The following is a 19,876-nucleotide window of genomic DNA, read 5'->3' as shown; positions in this document are numbered from 1 at the left end:
TGGTCTGGCTAATCCACAAAGCACCATGATGCATTGAGGGGCTCCCCTTCCCCAACTGGGGCATCCTACCTATTCCTAGTACTGTCCTGTTGCTTAAAATTCCTCCTGACCTACAAACATCATTCCATGACTAACACGGAGCTCCTCTAAAGAAGAGATTTGACTGTTGCAGGAAAGGCAGATTTTAAAGGAAGTCAGGTAAACGTTCAGGAAGATTCCGTTTTGGAATTTTGCTTAAGCTTCGTTGGTTTTGGTGAGTAGCAGTTACACTTCCCCACCCGGCTCTGCTTTTTAAACCTAAATTTATATAGAGTTAAGTATTATGTACAATACCCCAGCTATTCTACTGCTGGGTCACTTCCAAGCATACTGCAAGTAGCATGGTGGCCTTTGTTATGTTTCTTACGGTCAGATCAAATACATCACACTTGAGTTTTGGTCACAAGTGAGAAGACAGGTCTTCGGCAGCAAAGGGCGAGTGCTGTAATTTATTGCAAAAAGCCTGATGCTTTTCAATGAAGTGGTGCTTGAACCTCCCATTAGCACTGACTCACTATAGATCTTCTGTTTTGAAAATCAAGGGCACTGTTACCACATGTGGCAAACTGGGCCGTTTCTTTTTTGTTTATAACAGAACAACAAAGCCTTTGTTATGGTCTAAGATGAGCTGAGCTATTTATAGATTGAGAGTCTCTGAGGACTGCTTCCTTTCCACGTTCTTTCACCTTGTAGTTAAATCAATAGTGAGCCTACAGATGTTTTACAAGGTTACAGCAATACAAAGTTCTAAGGACCCAATCCTGCTCCCAATGGCAAAAATTCCCATTACTTCAATAGGAGCAGGATCAAACCATTTGAACAGCAATTACAAGATATGGGATATATTTTTTCTTGTTGCTTGAGAAGAGCACTGGCTTGAAGTTTACTGGGGAGAGTGGGATAAGCTTCCTAGCCAATGCAGTTTTACTTTGATGACACAAAGAAGCCCCGATGTTGCCAATCTTATTATAATATCTCAGTATACAGCAAAGTGTAGAAAGCCTGCATTTTTTTTTTAAGTAATTGATCAAATTAATCCAAAGGACAGAGTCTTTCCTAACGATATTTAAAGCTACTTATGCTGGAAACTGAATAAATAACAATGAACTGTATGCAATAGTATTGGACTTTAAAGTTCACTCATTTCATTTAAATCACAGATCTCACCAGCTGATGAGAAAGGTCCACCTATGGGAGCAGAAGTGGGTGAGTGGCACATCAGAGAGTTTCAGGGTTTGGAGATCTCCATTACAGCTGTGAACTGTAACTGCTGGCACATGTATGCACATGTGGCAACTGAAAGGGTTCCCCACTAAAGTAGCACAGAAAAGCACTGGTGGTTCCTTTCTGGGGGTGCAGGGTTCCCACATCAGGGGCTCCGTGAAAGGGCATGGGGGAGGAGAAATATAGGAATCATTTATGGAAAGAGGTTCTATGGTTTTAGTAGGGATTAATCCAATAGGATTCTATAAAAATTACTCCAGAAATTAACCGAAGAGGATATCCTTAATCGGTGGTATTATACTGCCCGGGGGGTTTGTTTTAAACCATTCTATTGGGTTTTTGTTTTGTTTTTTAAACCATCCTATAGAATTCCACAGCAGATATGTGCATTTTGAATCATGCTGTGGAATTTAGGAGTGAATTCTCTCCCTGCTGTAGAATTCTCTACAGTGGCTCAAACACCGATTTAAAGAAGTTATTTTTATAATCTAGAGGACTTTTCTCTGAGCGATGTAACTAGAGCTTCTGCAGTGGAGCACATAAGCTGAGAGGTGTGAGAGCTTCTGGGAAGAGAGGGCTAGGCTGTGTAGCATCAAGCAGGTATTATAAAAAGATGGCAACTAGTGCCAGTAAGTCCCTTGAGAGCTAGCTCTTAATTCTGGAATTAAATAAAAAACAAATATCAACTTTGACTCAGATCTACCCCATCGGACTTAACAGCACTGATACCATAGGCAAACAATTTATTGGGGTCTCTTCCATCTCACACATCCTTCATTTCTTCTTCTCTCTGGATTTCTGAGCTCCCTTCTCGCTTTCCTCTCTTTCTTAAGCTATCACTTTCTTTACTCCCTTCTGTTACTTTTCTGCCCTCTGACCAACCTCTCCCTCATCTAGAAAGAGATCTCGTCTACACACAGAAGTTACACTGGTTTAAACTAAAGGTGTGATGTTGAACTCATTTGGTTAAACCTGTGCAGTTTTGCATGTGGATACAAATTGGTTTAAAGCTGGTGTATGTCTGTCTGCTTACCTTGTACCTGATGTAAAGCTATGTACAGATATAGGAATGTAGGGGCACAGGGATTTTTCCACCTGGGCTGCTGATTCCCCAGGTTGCTTTAACTTCCCTGGGCTAGCTCCATCTCACAGTGTGAGGACAAGACTAGGTGAAATGGACTTACCCTTTGCTAATTGGAGACTGGGCTAGGTACCATGATGACCTCCCATTAGGGGTGAGAAAAAAAAACTCCTCTCCTTGCAACTAGCCCAGGAACCGCCTAAATCTGACTCTAAGGCAGATGGTTATGGCTATACCAAAATCCAACTCCTCGTAACAGCTGTTCCACAGCATTTTTAAACCATTTTTTAAAACCAAGTTCCACCCTGTTGCTTTCCACTGTAAATTCTTAATGCTCATTATATCACCTACCTAACCACTAGAGACGGCGGATAGCAAACTGTGCTGTGCTCCAATTTCACACTAAAAGCTATTCTAAAGCTGAGGAGATTTAGATGTAGCTAGACAGGACGTCAAGCAGTTACTATAATGGACAAGAAAGGACCATTGTACCGTATTTGCCATTTGCAGGGCAGGATCCATCAGGCCAAGGATTTCTTCATTATAACTTGATTCCAAGCTAATTATGTCATCAATTACATCATCCATCTGCAACAGAAAGGTGAACGGGGAAAAATGCAAATTACTTGAAATTGAGTTTGTAACAGTAATAGTACACAATAGTAATATTAAAAAACAAAGAGAGAGATCCAGCAAGGCACACTACCCCCCCTCATTAGTTCTGTGTCTGTTGGACCCTGAAAGCTATGCATTTTTGCCATACTCCAATTCAGTCTCCCAGTGATAATCACTACTCTCCCAGCCCAGGAGAGGGTAAGCTGCCTTCAGATATCATCAATGACATTCTTTAATCAGCAGGAGGAGTCAACATTGAGTTGCCAAGCAAATCAAGACCAAACGTGCCACAATTCGGTTGGTTTGGGAGGTATAGGACAAGGAAAAGGAGCACTGTCTCCAGGCCACCAACCAGCCTGGCAATTCTACACCATTTCAGAACGGTTTCTGGTGGCAACTTCAGAGAGTCCGTTCTTGTATAATGGCCAGCATTTGTATTCCTAGGGACTTTGATCAGAGTGAGGTTTGAATTACAGCTTTGTAGCTGATAGCCCCACAAGCTCATTCCCCCCCCCCACCCTGAAGTACCATAAAATCAGGGATAGCAATAAACTGTGATTGCATGTGCATTGCAGAGGATGGAAACAGAAGTCTATTCAAACAAACACATACATAATTTGAGACTAGTTTCTGTGCATTTTTAAAACTAGCATATAACTTTTTGAAAGAGTTGTGGGACTTCTATGAACCTTCCTTCCTGTTCCTCATCTGTCTCCTCTTTCCAACCTCCTCTCCTCACCTTTCCTTTGCTCCTCTCCTAACCCTTGCATTCCACTCTCTTGCCCATCACCATTACCAAGGATTTCAAAACTTTGTCCTTGAAATGGTTGCCTCCATCTCTGGTGGAATCCAACTGGTTCACCTCCCTGACACTTCTCTATTGGCAGCTATTTTCATTGGGCGACTCATAGGAGATGCAGTTTCCATACCAGCTCAACAGAGCAGGGAGTCCAGAGAGGAAAACATAGTAACAAAGAGACACTGTAGCAATTACAGGCTATATACTAGACACTATTTTTGCAGGGGAGTGAGAATTCATATCCTTGACCCATATTATTCCTATTCTAATAAGAAAATATTAAACCATCTCATCTCATATTGTCAAATCTGAATGCAATCTCTATAGAAAGAGGAGACTTTTGTTAGTCTCTAAGGTGCCACAAGTACTCCTTTTCTTTTTGCGGATACAGACTAACACTGCTGCTACTCTGAAACCTATAGAAAGAGGTCATTCAACATACTAGAGCCTCCTAAATAAAATGACAGGATAGAATTAGAATGCATTTCTCCTTTCCACTGAAATCCTATGGAAAGAGCAACATACAGGAGCATTCTTTCCAACAGTTTTCCCAAGACTTGCTTAGAATGTAGAGGTTTTTCATAGGCTAAGATTGGCATGTGGAAGAAGGGTCAACCCTTTTCAGATATATTTCTAATGCACTTCTGAAATAAACTCATAGAAAGGACATCACAGTTTTGGTTTCTATATAGTAATTCTGCCACTCATCCTTTTTTTTTAAAAAAAAAAACCCTACAAAGTAGGGGGTAGGTTTCCATATTGGTGATCATGGAGAAACATAGGTTCTCTTTATAAAGTGTTCTGTTCTCTCAACTCCTGTGTCATACAGTACCTGCATGCATGACGCTCGTGTGTGTGTGTTCAGAGCCGGGCACTCGTTCTCCACCCTGCTTTGCTCTTCAAATTTATAAAATCCCTGTGAATATAAAAAGGGGGGGGGGAGCAAAGCATGGACCTGAATTTATGGCATAGTCTCTCCTCTAGAAGGGCATGGTGGAGCCAGTGTCATGCACACATGTGCCTGATGACACAGCAATGTGAAGCTTTAACTCCTTAGAGAAAAAGCAAAATGGGGGTGTGATCATGACTATGGGACGGAGCTATTTTATTTTCATTTGTTGTAAAGCATGGAAACAATGGAATAAAAACAGGGAAAGCCCTGCTCTCTTGGCACGTGCAAAGTGATTGCTACAAAAAGTAAATCTGAGAAGACATGCACATGCGTTATTATATACTATCAAAGTAGGAGCACTGGATAAATTTGTTTTTAGAAAGTCTTCCTCTTTGGACTTATGCAGGTGCACAAATACACACCGACTTATATGCACTGGATAGTCTCACACTTACAGATGTACATAAGCATTAGCACTGGCACCATTCATCAGTACCAGTAAGGCTGTTGCTGCAAATGCTGCTGCAGAAGACTTCTAGGCATCATCCAAGGGAAATTTTGCATGTGCACAAAGGAGATCTGAGACTGAAATCCCAAGCAGTAATATTTTAAAGGCTATAAACACAGTGATATTCTGGGAAGCTATCTAACTCACTCATAACTCGAAAGAGAGACAAGGTGGGTGAGCAAATATCTTTTATTGGACCAACTTCTGTTGGTGAGAGACAAGCTTTTGAGCTTACACAGAGCTCTTCTTCAGGTCTGGGAAATGTACTCAGTGTCCCAGCTAAATATCAGATGAAACAGATTGTTTAGCATAAGCAGTTAACACATACTTCAAGGGCCTATTCAAGGTGAAGTGGCCTGATAACACCCTTGTAGTCATAGGACAGAAATGGGGGGTTAAGGGAGTTACAGGTTGTTGTAATAAGACATAAAATCCAGTGACTTTGCTAGACATTAAAAATCACAATCTTAACAACATGAATTTAAGCTCCCAGACTTATCTTTTGAAAGTACTGTGCAGGTTTCCTTCAAGGAGGACGGACAGATCAGATACAGACGGATTGCTTTTGTGAGAAGTAATTTCAATTTTATTTTACTTCAGTAATTCTCTCCTCACAATGGTTTGTGGTTTTCTTTCTTTTTTTAAAAAAATGCCTTTTACTCTTTATACTCTGAATGAGCCACAAAAGCATTATTCCAGAAAGTTGCAGCCAACAAACAAAAATGGCTTTGCATTCTCCAGAGGTTAATTACTCACCATTCTGTGCACTGACCAGCCACATAAGAGGCTTTAATAAGATGTGTAAGCTGAGTACAGTAGCGCAAAGGAAAAAAAAAAATTTGAACTGGGCCACAGATTTCTCATCCCAAATATTTTATATATTAGAAATGACATCTATATTTTTCAAGTCAACACTTCACAATAGAAGATAAATTTAAGATCTTTATGATGAGTGACTCTGGCTTAACATTCACAGAAGACAAGTTAGAATTATATTAAACATAAGACAATATCACAGTAGAGTACAGACACAGAGACACGATTATTTACCTCTTTTTCACAGTTGGAGTTAAGTGTAAGCATAGCCATTGGACTGTTCGGTGCACTGCTTCCAGTTCCAGGTGGCATGACATGATCACCAGGCTGGTTTGGACAGGGCAAGCTCAGAGCTTGGTTGGGATGTTTATTTGCTAGAGTGGTAGAAAGGTACTGCTTTACCTGCTGCCGTTGGGCTTGCTGAATGTGGTACTTGGTTGGATTTTCAAGGTGAGTCTGCACCTGCAAGAGCAGGGTAAAAATAGTGCAGTATTGTTTTGTGGAGTCATTATAACATTGTTCTAGATGCACGTTTATCCCAGATATACTTCATAGGCCTGATCCTCAGCTAGTGCAAATCTTTGTTAGCTCCATTGAAGTCAATCACATTTTGGCAAATTACAATAGCCAAAGAAATGGCTATTTGCCTCCTAATGTACCAGCAATTGCAGCTCATAAACTTAATTCAGGATTCCAAATCTGATTATTTTTCCAATATTCTGTTGATTTTAAGTGATAAAATTAAGTTATTTAGCTTGGTCTCCTGTGGTCAATGGTCAAGTGAGTTCTGTTTTTTGAAATAGCTGACAAGTTTTTTGAAAAAACAGTGAAATATTTTTAGTTCAAACAACAAATGTAAACAAAATTAAGCAAATTAATAATTACATTTTCCTTTGCAAATAGGACACTTAATGCTTATATATATTTAGCATAATTTGAGAGAGACGAGGATAGCCTCTTTAAAACATCCACTGGAAATAACAGATGACTGAACAGAAATATTTCAGTGTTGAAAATCTAAGTTTAATTAGTTTTCTATTCAGTATGCTCAGACATTTTCATTAACAGTAAATTTTATATTAGAGCAGCCTTTTAACTCCAAGGATTTTGTTTAATGCAATCACTCACGCTGAAATGAGCCTATGCTACCACGTAGGCAATAAAAGAAAGGCAACAGCCTTCCAAGTAAAATTTTCACCACTGTTAGAGCAATTTTGTATTTATCAGACACTGAACAGTATTGCTTTTATCAGCAAAAAATAAAGGATAAATTGAAACACATCATACTGAAAAAGTTCATTACTTTCAAATAAAATTTGATAGTGATAAAATTATTTTCAGTTGCTGAACAGCTACAAAAAAAAAGTATCACATCTCCCTAATTACTTTTTGTGGAACAAAACAAATAAAATATACCAGATAATATACAGATTAAAAGGACTTCACATACACATGCACACAGGGGTAGTCAATTATTTTTGTCAAGATACAGTCAGGTATAGACTCTAGAGAAAATAATTAATAATAAATAATAAGTAAATAAAAAGATGTTGGGGTCCATTCAAAAGCATCTAGCTGTCCAGATTTGGCCCACAGTCGACCTATTGACAACCTCTGCAACCAATCATTTTTAACAGGTAAAGTGAGCGTAAGGTAACTCACCTGATAATGATTATATTCAAGCATTTCCAGCATGTCTATATGTTCCTAGCTTAACCAGGGAAATGGCTTAGCATTTATCCTTTATTTTCTGTTATTCCAGTTCAAAGGCTCACATATAGATGCACCATAAACAAGCTATCCTGAAATGGCGGAAGAAATTTTACTACAACAGCTCAGGCTTATAATAAGCCAAGCTAATTAGTTACGCACATTGAGAAATAAACAGTTCACACAAGGGGCTTTTCTTGGAAGCCATGCAAGTTTAGCCCTAAATATTGGTATTATTTTTTTTCCCATCGCTTTGACGTCATGCTTTTTCATAAACATAAAAGGACCTTTTAAGTGATGGGCTATCAAAGTCAGATTGACAGTTAGCTCAAGGCCAATTCCCTATTCATCTTTAGTTCCAGTCATACCAACAGACAATGGTAGTTTTCTTTAGCAGTAAGGTTAAGAGTTGTATGTCCCAAGTAAGAAGCGGAAGCTGCAGGAAAATGCTACGAGTTTGATGCAGTATTCACTGGCAGTGGTGTACACTGTATGTGGTTGTCTAGTCCTATGCTGAGCTTCCATGTTTATTGTATATTGTCACGCTCCTCCAATCTTACCTAACCCTATCTGAATTGGGAGGACATAGGCTAGGGCAAAACATCCACTCTCAGCAGTGTCATCCTTATTCTTCCTCACCAACTCCTAGGGAATACCATAATAATTTTATCAGACTTGGGTCTACATAGGACCTAAACATTGATCTGACACTCATTGTAAGTATCTAGCTTCTGGCATTGAGAGAGAATACGGATTACTAGAAAAGTCCCACCACAATTTTACGATCTGTAATTAAAAACAGGCTTCATCCAAAACTCGTTGGAAAATAAAACAGGCAATGAGTTTGTTTGCATTCATACTGTTAAGGAAGCATGTCAAACTATTCCTGTTCAATCACCACAGAAAGTGGGATTTTAACATAATTTATTAACCTGCATGATACTTAGTTGGGCTTGAATAATTCAGATCTGTAGTGATAGAAATAGCTGTAGATTTTCCACTTTAACGTGTGTGTGCTGTGATTATGTACACAGTTTTTAAGAACAGAAATACACCTATATGTAACCAAATGGCATGTAAGGTTTGTAAAAAGAGCTGTGCACATAATGGATTTTTCAATTTGCTGGCAATTCTGAAAAAATATATTGTTTTGGTCTCATGAAAGTTTCATTTTTATTTTAAGCAGTTAAACATTTTTGAACTTTTTAAAAAATAAAATTGAAGGAATTTTGAAAACAAAGTCATTTTGAACTGAAAAATTGATACGTTTCTACATTTTTCATCAAAAAAGTTTGGGTTGAAATTTTTTTCCTATTTCTGTAAACACTAATATCGTAGCACGTGCAATTAGTGTCTGTGTCTATACTACCATGAACACAGAAGACTAAACCTCTTATGCTTGAATATCATAGAACTTACAAAGATACTTGTACAGTTACGTGTGTGATTTAATTATATTAATTCCATTATTTAGTATGCAAATCAAATTAACTTTACAACTAACTTCCTCTACAACCATGGCCCAAGCGAAACAGGATTTTCATGGATGGAAAAAAAATAGCTGTTTACTTGAAGGAACACAAATTCATTTGTTTCATCAATGAATAGGAAATCTATGAACACAGTTTATGCATTATCTTCCTTTCCAAAGGATTACTGAGGTTCCTAAGCTTATTCTGAGCTGGATAAGTATACCATGACAAATTTCCGACAGATAAAAATTATGACTCCGATCAGAAATCTAACAACAAAAATCCATAATTTTCCTTGTCCACCTGTAAACATTAGCACATGTTAAATTACAGTATGGCAGGCTGCAGTAGGGGATCAGGACACGGTTATGTGATGTACTATACAAACATGTAGGAAAAGACACTTTCTGCCTCAAAATGCATATACACTTGTGAGAGAAAAAGTAAAAGGGTATGAAAGGTGATGTACCTTGGGAAATAACACCAAAAACTGGATGAGAGGAAGCTTTGAAACAAAGCCATTAACCTTTGATAAAGAGGGTTTTATTGTAATAGCAAGATGTACAAGTATGGATTGCCTGCCCCTTTCCCTGTTGTATGTCCCCTCCTTGGAAATAAGTGGCAGTTGATGGTTTAAGCAAAGAAATGTCTTGCGAATGACTCATACATTTGTTAGTCTCTAAGGTGCCACAAGTACTCCTCTTCTTTCTGTAGGGGAAAGTGAGCCTCATATGGAAGGAAAGAGTGAAGTCACATGGAATGTTTGGGGGAATTTACAATGTCTCTGCATTAGCAGAAGTATTATATGGAGTTCAGAAATAGAAGACGCTTGTTGGCACTAAAACACGGTTTTATTTTCAGTAATGGTGAACCGAGCAACAGCTAGAGACCAAGTCATCCTATATATACACCTCACCTTTCCTTTGGATTTTTCCTCCTACAAATACACTAAGCCTGCATTTTGCTATCTATCAAAAACTACTCTGTACAACATTAGTATCCCATGTAGGTTTTAAAAAAAGTCTCTGGATATTTAGACTGCTTGTTAATGGTCCCATAATTAAAATGGATGGAGCAAGATCCTACTTACCTGTTATGTGAAAGGACCCTCCCAACCCATTGGAGCGGCATACTGCTAATATGATCCATGGTGTAAGTAAAATCAGTATTAGGCTCCAAGATTCTCTAGACCATACAAGCAGCCGCCACAATAACTGAAAATGTATGAAAGTTAATGGATTCATTTTTTTCCAGACCTTATAACTAGGAGAGAATGGTTAACAAAGCTAGGGTATTTTCTCATCAAATATTTAGCTAATGGCTTACACTAACTCTAAACACATAATGCATACTATATTGACAACTGTTTCCTCCAAATCCATTATATCCCATACTCAAGGTCAGTAAAGGGACATCTCAGAAGTTCCATATTTGTCTACTGGTTTAGAGAATCAAAGATATTTCCCATCCAGTGGGTTGGTGGGTCCAGAGTTATAATGCTAATCCTGGTGACAAGTACTGTGCAGAGGTGTCAGAGAGTACTGTATATTCTAGAGTTGGTTACTGTAGGTGGGAACTATATCTGTGGCCTGATGTAGGCTGCTGGAGCTGTTGTAGTGTAGAGAAGTTGCGGGAGGTCCCTCTGAGGTTGTTCTGAACCTGGTCGTTCATTGTGTTCTATATACTTCAAAAAAGCTTTGAACTGCTCATTTTTCTGCAATCTACAAGATGTCCCTTTGCATGCAATTGTCTGTTTTTTCTTTAGGAATTTGTAGGTAGATCCTGTTTATTCCTTATATGTTCACGCTATTAAATCTCCAGCCCAAGACATTTTATAAATACATTCTTTTCTCTATCCAGACTATCTTTCTGCTCTTAGCCTGCTTATTTATAATCCTATTTCCAACCCCCACACCCGGCAGAGGCTCATCTGCTCACCTCCCACTCCTACAGGGTCACCAGTTACCATCCTCTAGCAGGTACATGTTGGAAATGTTTCACAATGCTTATAAATTTCTTGATGTATTTATCAGGATACTTTCCATCACCTTACCAAATCTTAGGCCTGGTCTACACTAGGGGGTGGGGTGGGGGAGGAATATCAATCTAAGTTACGCCATTTCAGCTACGTGAATAACGTTGCTGAAGTAGACGTACTTAGATCTACTTACTGCTGTGTCTTCCCTGCGATAAGTCGACTGCTGACGCTCTCCCGTCGACTCGGCCTGCGCCTCTTCCTCAGATGGAGTACCGGAGTCTACGCGGAGAGCGCTCAGTGATTGATTTATCGCGTCTTCACTAGACGCAATAAATCGACCTCTGCGGGATCGATCACTCCGGAGGTAAGTGTAGACATGTCCTAGTGTAAGGCAAAACTGGGTCTGTGAATCAACACCATTTACTTGCATGTGGCTTACATATCACACAGGGTATAAGAAGAGTTATTAAGAGACTAATTCATGACTCCATAAAGAGGACTCTAAGAGGTGTTTGTCTAACTGTGAAGCATACTATATTTGTAAAGGATATCAAGACGGATGTTTTTCAATTTCAGCGTAAACAAGGGACCTTAGTTTTACAGGAAGATAGAAGTCTGCCTTGCCGGGTGTTATTTTTATTACACGTAAGGCATAAAAGATGAATTAAGAGTATTTTGAGCTATCAGATGGAGATGGATAACTTCTACCTTTGGACACAGTATACAGGATTAGGTGAAAGTGGCAATGGAAAGTCAAACAACAAATTTGGGTGGACTTTCCTGGGAAACGCAAAAGGCAGCTTCCTAACTGTAGAGCCACTCCCTTATCATATCTCAATTCCCTGCTCTCAGATATGGGCACACTAGAGCTCCTCAGAGAAATAGTTGAAAAAGGTTTCTAACTATCAAAACTATCTACTTTTCCCATTCTCTGAAGTGGCTGAACTGTGTTTGCTGAAATTGTCCAAAAAACTTTTGCCTGCAGGGAAGCACAAGCATAGAAAACTTCAGCTAAAGTGAAAATGCTTTTTATAAGCAACTGAAAACAGGGGCTGATAATGGAAAAGCTTAGGTAAACTTAACTACATGTTGCATACGTTTTCTGACATACCTCTCTGTGGGCATGTTTTGGGATATGCAAATACTATTAATAACAGTTTTTCTTTTCAAATATAATTATGGTAACCCTGTATTTACTTGCCATTTTAACATGCTCAGTAAGGCTTGTTAGAGACCTTGTGCTAAAAATTTCTGAACATTCATGGAGTGCGTTTCCCACCTTCATAGAGCTACCTACATGGTAAGTATACTGAGTATACTCTCAAGCTGCACAGACTATGACAACCATCACTATCAGTGCTACAACAGCAGCCCCTGGGGGAAGAAGTGTTGGGTTTGACCTTCAGCTCTGCAGCACACTCCCAACTAAAAGATTAAGTACTAGAGTTGGCTGCAGGAGTAGGCTGGTATTTTTCGTGCAGGATGGGTATCATACTGAGTTATGTATTAATGACTAACCTCATTTTACAGACTGCATAACCGAACACATTTGGACAATTCCCTCTAGGAGGCAGTGTGGCAAAATGGATGGAACTTGAATCTGCCATAACAGAATCCATACTGCTAATCCCAATCTGGGACAGCACTCAGTGGGATTTGAGGCCTTGATCATTCAATAAGGTGGTTTATGAAGGACACAGAATTATTAACACCAGTTAGAAGAAATGAGTCTGGAATTTATGATCTCCGGGTTCCCAGTTCAGTGCACTGTCCTCTAGGGTACATTGATGAGAGAAAGATAATTTTGTCTGTGTCCTGACTGGAGGTTTCAGTTCTATTTCCCAGAGTAAAGCAAGATGCTGAGGAACATGCTCATTGCAGAATGATCACAGAGATTTTAGCATCAGGATTCCGTACTGAGCAATAGGTAACTCAGCCAAATCTAAATGAATTTTCATGGGGACAATGGAACTCTCTCATCCCAGGTCTAAGGGTGATTTATTTCATGTAGTAATCTTAAAAGTAAGAAAGTTCCTAAAATAATGAAGTAGAATAAATACAAGAGATTAAAAAGCAATTTTGAACACAGATAAATGGGTGTGGGGGCGATGCTGGAATTTCAGCATGAAGTCTGGTGGTCATCATGGATATAAGTAATAGCCTGAAAAGTGCCAGGATGAAGACCTGGATTAAATGAAATGCCCACATAAAGACTGGACAAGGGTGCTGAGTAAAAGTATTCTTGTTTGACATTCTATTTTCTCTGCTACTAGGGGCATCTGCTAGAGAGAACAAGGAAAACGACATCCCCATAGCTTCTGAATGTCACTCTTCATTCCTTCCTGACCAAAATTCAAATTTGGCGTCTGCACAAAGCCAAAAGCGTAAATGGGTTTGGTATGTTTGGGATAGAGTTTTAAGACTACAGGCATAAATCTAGTACAGCTTGTATTATCAATCATAATTCTTTTCGTTTATGTATTTGTTGTAGCTTATTTTTTTCGGCAGAATGTTCTGTTCATAGGGAATCATTCAATGAGTGAATTTATGATGTAGTATGATGCAAGATAGGACTGAAGATAAACACAATATACTACCTGCCACATTACAATCCTTGCACGTCCAATTTTACTTTCCAAAATTAAATTCTGCAAACTGTTATTATGCATCTCTTAAGTAGAGTTGGGTGAAATTTTTCAGACAAAAACCATTTTTGCCAAAAATAATTCAGATTCGAGTCAATCAAAACATTTTGCCTATTACTGCTGAATTTGCCAAAAAAAAAAAAATTAGCCAAAATCACCCACCCCTTCTACTTACCCTCACCCACCCCACACCAAAATAATCAGTGCTTTCCTATGGTAGTTCTGAAACAAAATATTTTGACTTTTCAATTCAAAATAAAATTGAAGTAAAAGTCAAATGAAAATTCAATAAAAAAACTGAGGTAAAAAACCTTCAGAAACTAAACAAAATATTTTGTTTGACCTGAAATCAAGGTTTTTGGGTTTTTTTGTTGGTTTGTTTTAACTTTTTTGGTTCTCTGAAAAGTTTGAAAAACTAATCATGTCAAACTCACCTAATAGCTTTCTTTGACAGGATAACAAGCCTGGTGGATGTGGGGGAAGTGGTAGATATGGTATATCTTGACTTTAGTAAGGCTTTTGATATTGTCTCGCATGACTTTCTCAAGCAAACTTGGAAAATACAACCTAGATGGAGCTACTATAAGGTGGATGCATAACTGGTTGGAAAACCATTCCCAGAGAGTAGCTCTTAGTGGTTCACAGTCAAGCTGAAAGAGAATATTAAGTGGGGTCCCACAGGGATCAATTCTGGGTCCAGTTCTGTTCAATGTCTTCATCAATGATTTAGATAATGGCATAGAGTACACTTACAAAATTTGCAGACAAAACCAAGCTGGGAGGGGTTGCAAGTGTTTGAGGATAGGATTAAAATTCCAAATGATCTGGACAAACTGCAGAAATTGTTTGAAGTATATAGAATGAAGTTCAATAGGGACAAACGTGAAGTACTGCACTTAGTAAGGAACAATTACTTACACATATATAAAATGGGAAAGGACTGCCTAGGAAGGAGTACTGCGGAAAGGGATCTGGGGGTCATAGTGGATCACAAGCTAAATATGAGTCAACAGCATAACACTGTTGCAAAAAAGCAAACATCATTCTGGGATATATTAACAGGAGTGTTGTGATCAAGACATGAGAAGTAATTCTTCCATTGTACTCCAGTTGGAGCTGTGTCTCCAGTTCTTGGCGCCACGTTTCAGGAAAGATGTGGACAAATTGAAGAAAGTCCAGAAAAGAGCAACAAAAATGATTAAAGGTCTGGAAAACATGACCTATGAGGGGAGATTGAAAAAATTGGGTTTGTTTAGTCTGGAGAATAGAAGACTGAGGGGGGACATAACAGTTTTCAAGTACATAAAAGGCTGTTACAAGGAGAAGGGAGAACAATTGTTCTCCTTAACATCTTGAGGATAGGACAAGAAGCAATGGGCTTAAACTGCAGCAAGGGCACTTTAGGTAGGACATCAGGAAAACCTTTCTGTCAGGGTGGTTAAGCAGTGGAATAAATTGCCTAGGGAGGTTGTGGAATCTCCATCATTGGAGATTTTTAAGAGCAGGTCAGACAAAGACCTGTCAGGGATGGTCTAGATAATACTTGTCCTGCCTTGAGTGCAGGGGGCAGGACGAGACCTCTCGAAGTCCCTTCCAGTCCTACGATTCTATGATTTTCTGCCATACAGCTCGTAAGTGATTTATAAACCAAGAATTTTGGGGGGGGCGGGAAATCTGTGGTAACTAATTCCAACAGCAAAAATATTCAAGCAAGCTGTACGCTTCTCAAACAGCAGTTCATGACTAGAAAAGGAAAAGAGAAGCTCTCTGCCCATCTGCGCTCTTCCTTCTCCCCCCCCCGCCCCGTTCCTATATTCCAACACCACAACTAATCAAGCAGCAGCATAAAAGAGTGGAGTGCAGGACATGCCCTGAAGTTCCATGTTTAAGTGCAATTATATAAGCAGGACTCTAGGGGATTCAAAAGCTCCAGTCCATATGGTGTCTTCCTCTTTCCCCTTCCCATTTTAACCCTGACCTGCTGTGATGATAGCTCATTCGTAGGCATTTAACTTTTACACCTACAATTTGAAGACTGTAAACTCCTCAGGGTATGGATTATGTCTACCGCTCTGCGCGGTATTTCGCACAAGAATGCTCTGATTCTCATCTGGGCCTTGACCACTGACAGTGTTACAGGAGCCATGTGATTTTTCTGCCTCAAGTCAACATAGATGTCTTGGCTTACATCTGTGGCCCCCCCATCAGCAAGGAAAGGAGAAACCTGAGTTCCATGCATTACACAGAAAAAAGAATCTCCTCTTCCAAAATGTCATCGAACCTTGCTAATAAAGCTAAACCAAATATCTCTGCATATCAGAGGCAAGACCAGGCACAGGAACATACCAGAGATTCAGAGGATATTTATAATCCAAGAGAAGGAAATAAAATAAATAAAATAAATAAATAAACAAAAACAAAAATGAGCATTTGTTCCATTTAAATTGCCCTAGGAGTTGCAGATTATAATTAGGGATAAAATACTTTTGAGTTCATTTTCCCAGCTCAATAGCGCTTTTTGTTACTCAAACAGCTAAATGTCATGGGATTTTAAAGAAAGGTTAAAATACTGTATCATTTAACAATTAATGATACCAAAGTATAAGCCATGCAAACCCACATCAACTGAAAGAGGTGCAGACATTGGTTATGTCTACTTCATTGGAAAACAGGTTCAGAGGAGCAAAATATTCCAGAAACAGGATTTTAAAGACAGATTTTAGCCACTCTAAAGGTCTGACCAAATTTTTTGGGCAGACAATTCGTGTATTTTAATACGTATTAACTTTTTGCCACAACTGACCCCACTCCTATCCGCTCCTAAAAAAGCCCTCTACTTTGTTGCATTTGTGAAGCTGAGAAAATTAGAAATAACGTGAAGGTAAGAACTGCAGCAGCTTCCTATCAAGAGCCTTCCATTGCCAACACAAAAAATAGGGGAAAAACAGGGAGAAAACCTACAATGCATACCCAACCTGTTTCTGTGCCCAGAATTAAAAACAGAGACCTGTTGCTACCAATGAAAGCCTATTCAGACCTGGGGTAATATAAAGATGTACAAACTAAGCAACAGATGAGAAAATAGCATCCAAGCTTGATAGTCAATTATTGGTGTCTATTGCCTCTTATGTTAAAAGAAATTACATTTATATGACAGGCAAGTTTATATAGTTAATTCAGTCTCAGACAGGTGGCAAACACAGATTAGTTTTAAAACTTTACAAACTGTCCCCCCTTGCCTCATGAAAAGGCTATGTCACATGTACAGTAAAGCCTTTAATTGGTGTGATCAGCTCCCTGGGTCACCCATCCCTCATCTGCCTTCCCATAAGGAAGATGGGCTGTACACGGTGGACGAGATCCCCATCTTGGCATCAAGCTCCTTTGCACTATGTAAAAGCGCCCTAAAAGCCTCATATCAGGCTGTGAGAGAATTCCCCCATTGCGGGCACTGTGTAAGACAGCCATAAGGCTGTGTACCAAGGACCTCTACGCAAGCCCTGGCATAGAGGGCATGTTGGAGCAAAACCACAGCACTGTGGCCCAAAGGGAAGAGCAGCACAGGGGTGGGGGATTGCAAAGGTGACTTGCAGCCATCTTAGTCCTCACATTATGTGGGCTAAGACTTCTGTGCTAAACGAATTAGAAGTGTGGCACAGGATCTCACCAAGTCGGTGGATAGGAAACGTTTGATTTTCCCCTAATGCCATCCAAAGTAGAAGCAAATGCAGTGTTTTATTTAGACCTCTTTCCTTTCAGCAATGTGTTGTTTGTGACCGGTACCGGGATTGACAGCCCCAGATACTAAGGTTTTGGTATCCAGAGCCACTACAGCATGGCAGTGGCAACACAAGATTCTACATGGCACGCTGCATGTATACCCCAATCTTGGAAGAGCCATTTTTAAGATGTGAAAAAGTACAGCCTTCAAGTCCATTCAGTCCTTCACCTCTCCGCTGCTAAAGAAGGTGCCATTAAGTACCAATTGTGTTTTGGACAACTATTCATTACGGAAAGGACTAAGACCAATTGTTAAATTTTATGCAAAGCATATAGTGATTGGATGGTAACTAACTAACTTTCATTCAATATTCAGTTGGCCTGGACTCGAACCAGAAACTTAGAAAGCTCAGTAGTTCACTGATATACCCACTGAGATGCAAGACTGAAGTATTCTTTTTAAAATGATTCAGAGCTGAAACTAGTCAATGAACTCACCTTGCATGCCATAGCAAGAACTCAGAATGAGTTATAACTGTTATAAGAATTCTTGTATTTGGTTATGTAACATCAGGTACTATAACAGGCTTGGGTAAAAAAAGAACCCCCATGCAAAGTTTTGGGTTAAATGGATTATTTTTAATCACAGTTGTGACTGTACCCCAAAATGAGCTCAGCAAAGGTTTGCTCATTCATTGCCACCAAGGAATTTGCAAACATTTACTCATTTTTCTAGCAAGAACAGATCCCATTTTGAATCAAGATGGCCAGGCAGCAGCAAAGGTGAAAGATGTATGGGTGTGCATGTTTTAACTTCTTCAGTATTCAAAACTGGGGAGGGATTAAGCTCGCTAGTTTGCTCTAAGTGTTTGAAATCCTAGACCTTGGCACAGAGAAAGGAAAAAGTCCTAAGAAATGTGTCCGTGTGTGGGTGTCACAGAGAAAGGTAATACCCTGGAGTCCAAAGAAGTGTGTGTGTGCGTGTGTGTATATATATATATAATGTGTGAGTGTGAGTGTGAGTGTGAGAGAGAGAGAGAGAGAGAGTGTGTGTGTGCGTGTGTGTATGTATATGTATTTATTTGGGCTGTCAATTAATCGTGATTAACTCAAAAAAATTAATCCTGTTTAAAAAATTAATCACAGTTTTAATTGCACCATTAAACAATAGAATACCAATTGAAATTAAATATTTTGGATGTTTTTCTATATTTTCATATATATTGTATTCTGTGTTGTAATTAAAATCAAAGTATATATTATTTTGATTATAAATATTTGCACTGTAAAAATGATAAAAGAAATAGTATTTTTCCATTCACCTCATAAAAGTACTGTACTGGAATCTCTTTGTCATGAAAGTGAAATTTACAAATGTAGACTTTTGTTACATAATTGCACTCAAAAACATTTATTGCAATTCATTTTTTTAATCTCTTGACAGACCTAATATGTATATAAAATTTAAAATGTGTTTATTTGTAAATTTGCAGTTTCATATACAGGGTCCAAACGAAGGCTATGGAAGTCAACAGAAAATCTCCTCAGACATCCATGAGCTTTGGATCAGTCCCATAGTCTGTTGATATTTGCTATTTTCTTCGGCCTGGTTTTAGTGTTACCAATCCTCCAGGATTGGCCCGGAGTCTCCCAGAATCGGCATCTATCTCCCGGTGACTATTGAAAGCAATCTGGGAGATTTTAATAGGATTATTAAGAAAACAACATTACATCATGTTGGGGGAAAAATAAAAATCTCCCAGAGTAGCTTCTGAGGGAGTTGACAACCCGACGTGGTCTACACTAGAAAACTAGGTCAGTACAACTACATTGCTCAGGGGTGTGAAAAATCCACACCCCAGAGCAACACAGCTGACCTGACCTAACCCCGGATGTAGATAGCTCGAGGTTGACAGGCAAGCTACCTCTTGGGGAAGTGGAGAACCTATGGCAACTGGAGAACCCCTCCTGTCCGCGTAGGTAGCATCTTCACCAATGTGCCACAACGGTGCTGCCTCAAAGGTGTAGCAGCACTGCTGCAGTGTTTTAAATGTAGACAAGCCCTTAAAATGATTTAAGGAGCATTTTTGTTCACTTTTTATATAGAGCCTGCACTACCAACAGGGCCAGATATGTAAATTCTTCCACATGATTAATTGAAGAATCACATTATGGCAGAGTTAAAAAAAAAACCACAAAGCAAGCCCAAAAAACAAACAAAACAAATACTCTTTCTCCTTTAGATGCTGGTCCAATTCCCATAGAAAGATTCAGTGGGAACTAGCTCAGTCCTTAAGTTCTGAATCTTCCGCAACTCAGTGACTGGGCCCATATTGCTGAATGTAACCCAAGCTTTTCAGAAGTGCTGAGCACCCAA

General features: G+C 39.2%; 1 protein-coding gene across 8 annotated transcripts in view; it reads right to left on the bottom strand.

The window, feature by feature from the left end:
* Positions 1–19,876, bottom strand: part of MITF (melanocyte inducing transcription factor) — a 162,339-nt gene that overhangs the window by 18,108 nt on the left and 124,355 nt on the right. For all 8 annotated transcript variants that reach the window (XM_037905748.2, XM_037905749.2, XM_037905755.1 and 5 more), the window contains 3 exons: positions 6,209–6,436; positions 4,591–4,674; positions 2,837–2,932 (listed from right to left, as the gene is read on the bottom strand). In XM_037905748.2, coding sequence (XP_037761676.1) covers positions 2,837–2,932; positions 4,591–4,674; positions 6,209–6,436 — 408 coding nt within the window. The remainder of the gene's footprint in view (positions 1–2,836; positions 2,933–4,590; positions 4,675–6,208; positions 6,437–19,876) is intronic.

Source organism: Chelonia mydas, chromosome 7 (genome assembly GCF_015237465.2).
Source record: "Chelonia mydas isolate rCheMyd1 chromosome 7, rCheMyd1.pri.v2, whole genome shotgun sequence".
Lineage (NCBI taxonomy): Eukaryota > Metazoa > Chordata > Testudines > Cheloniidae > Chelonia > Chelonia mydas.
This window is presented reverse-complemented; position numbering and strand designations above follow the sequence as displayed.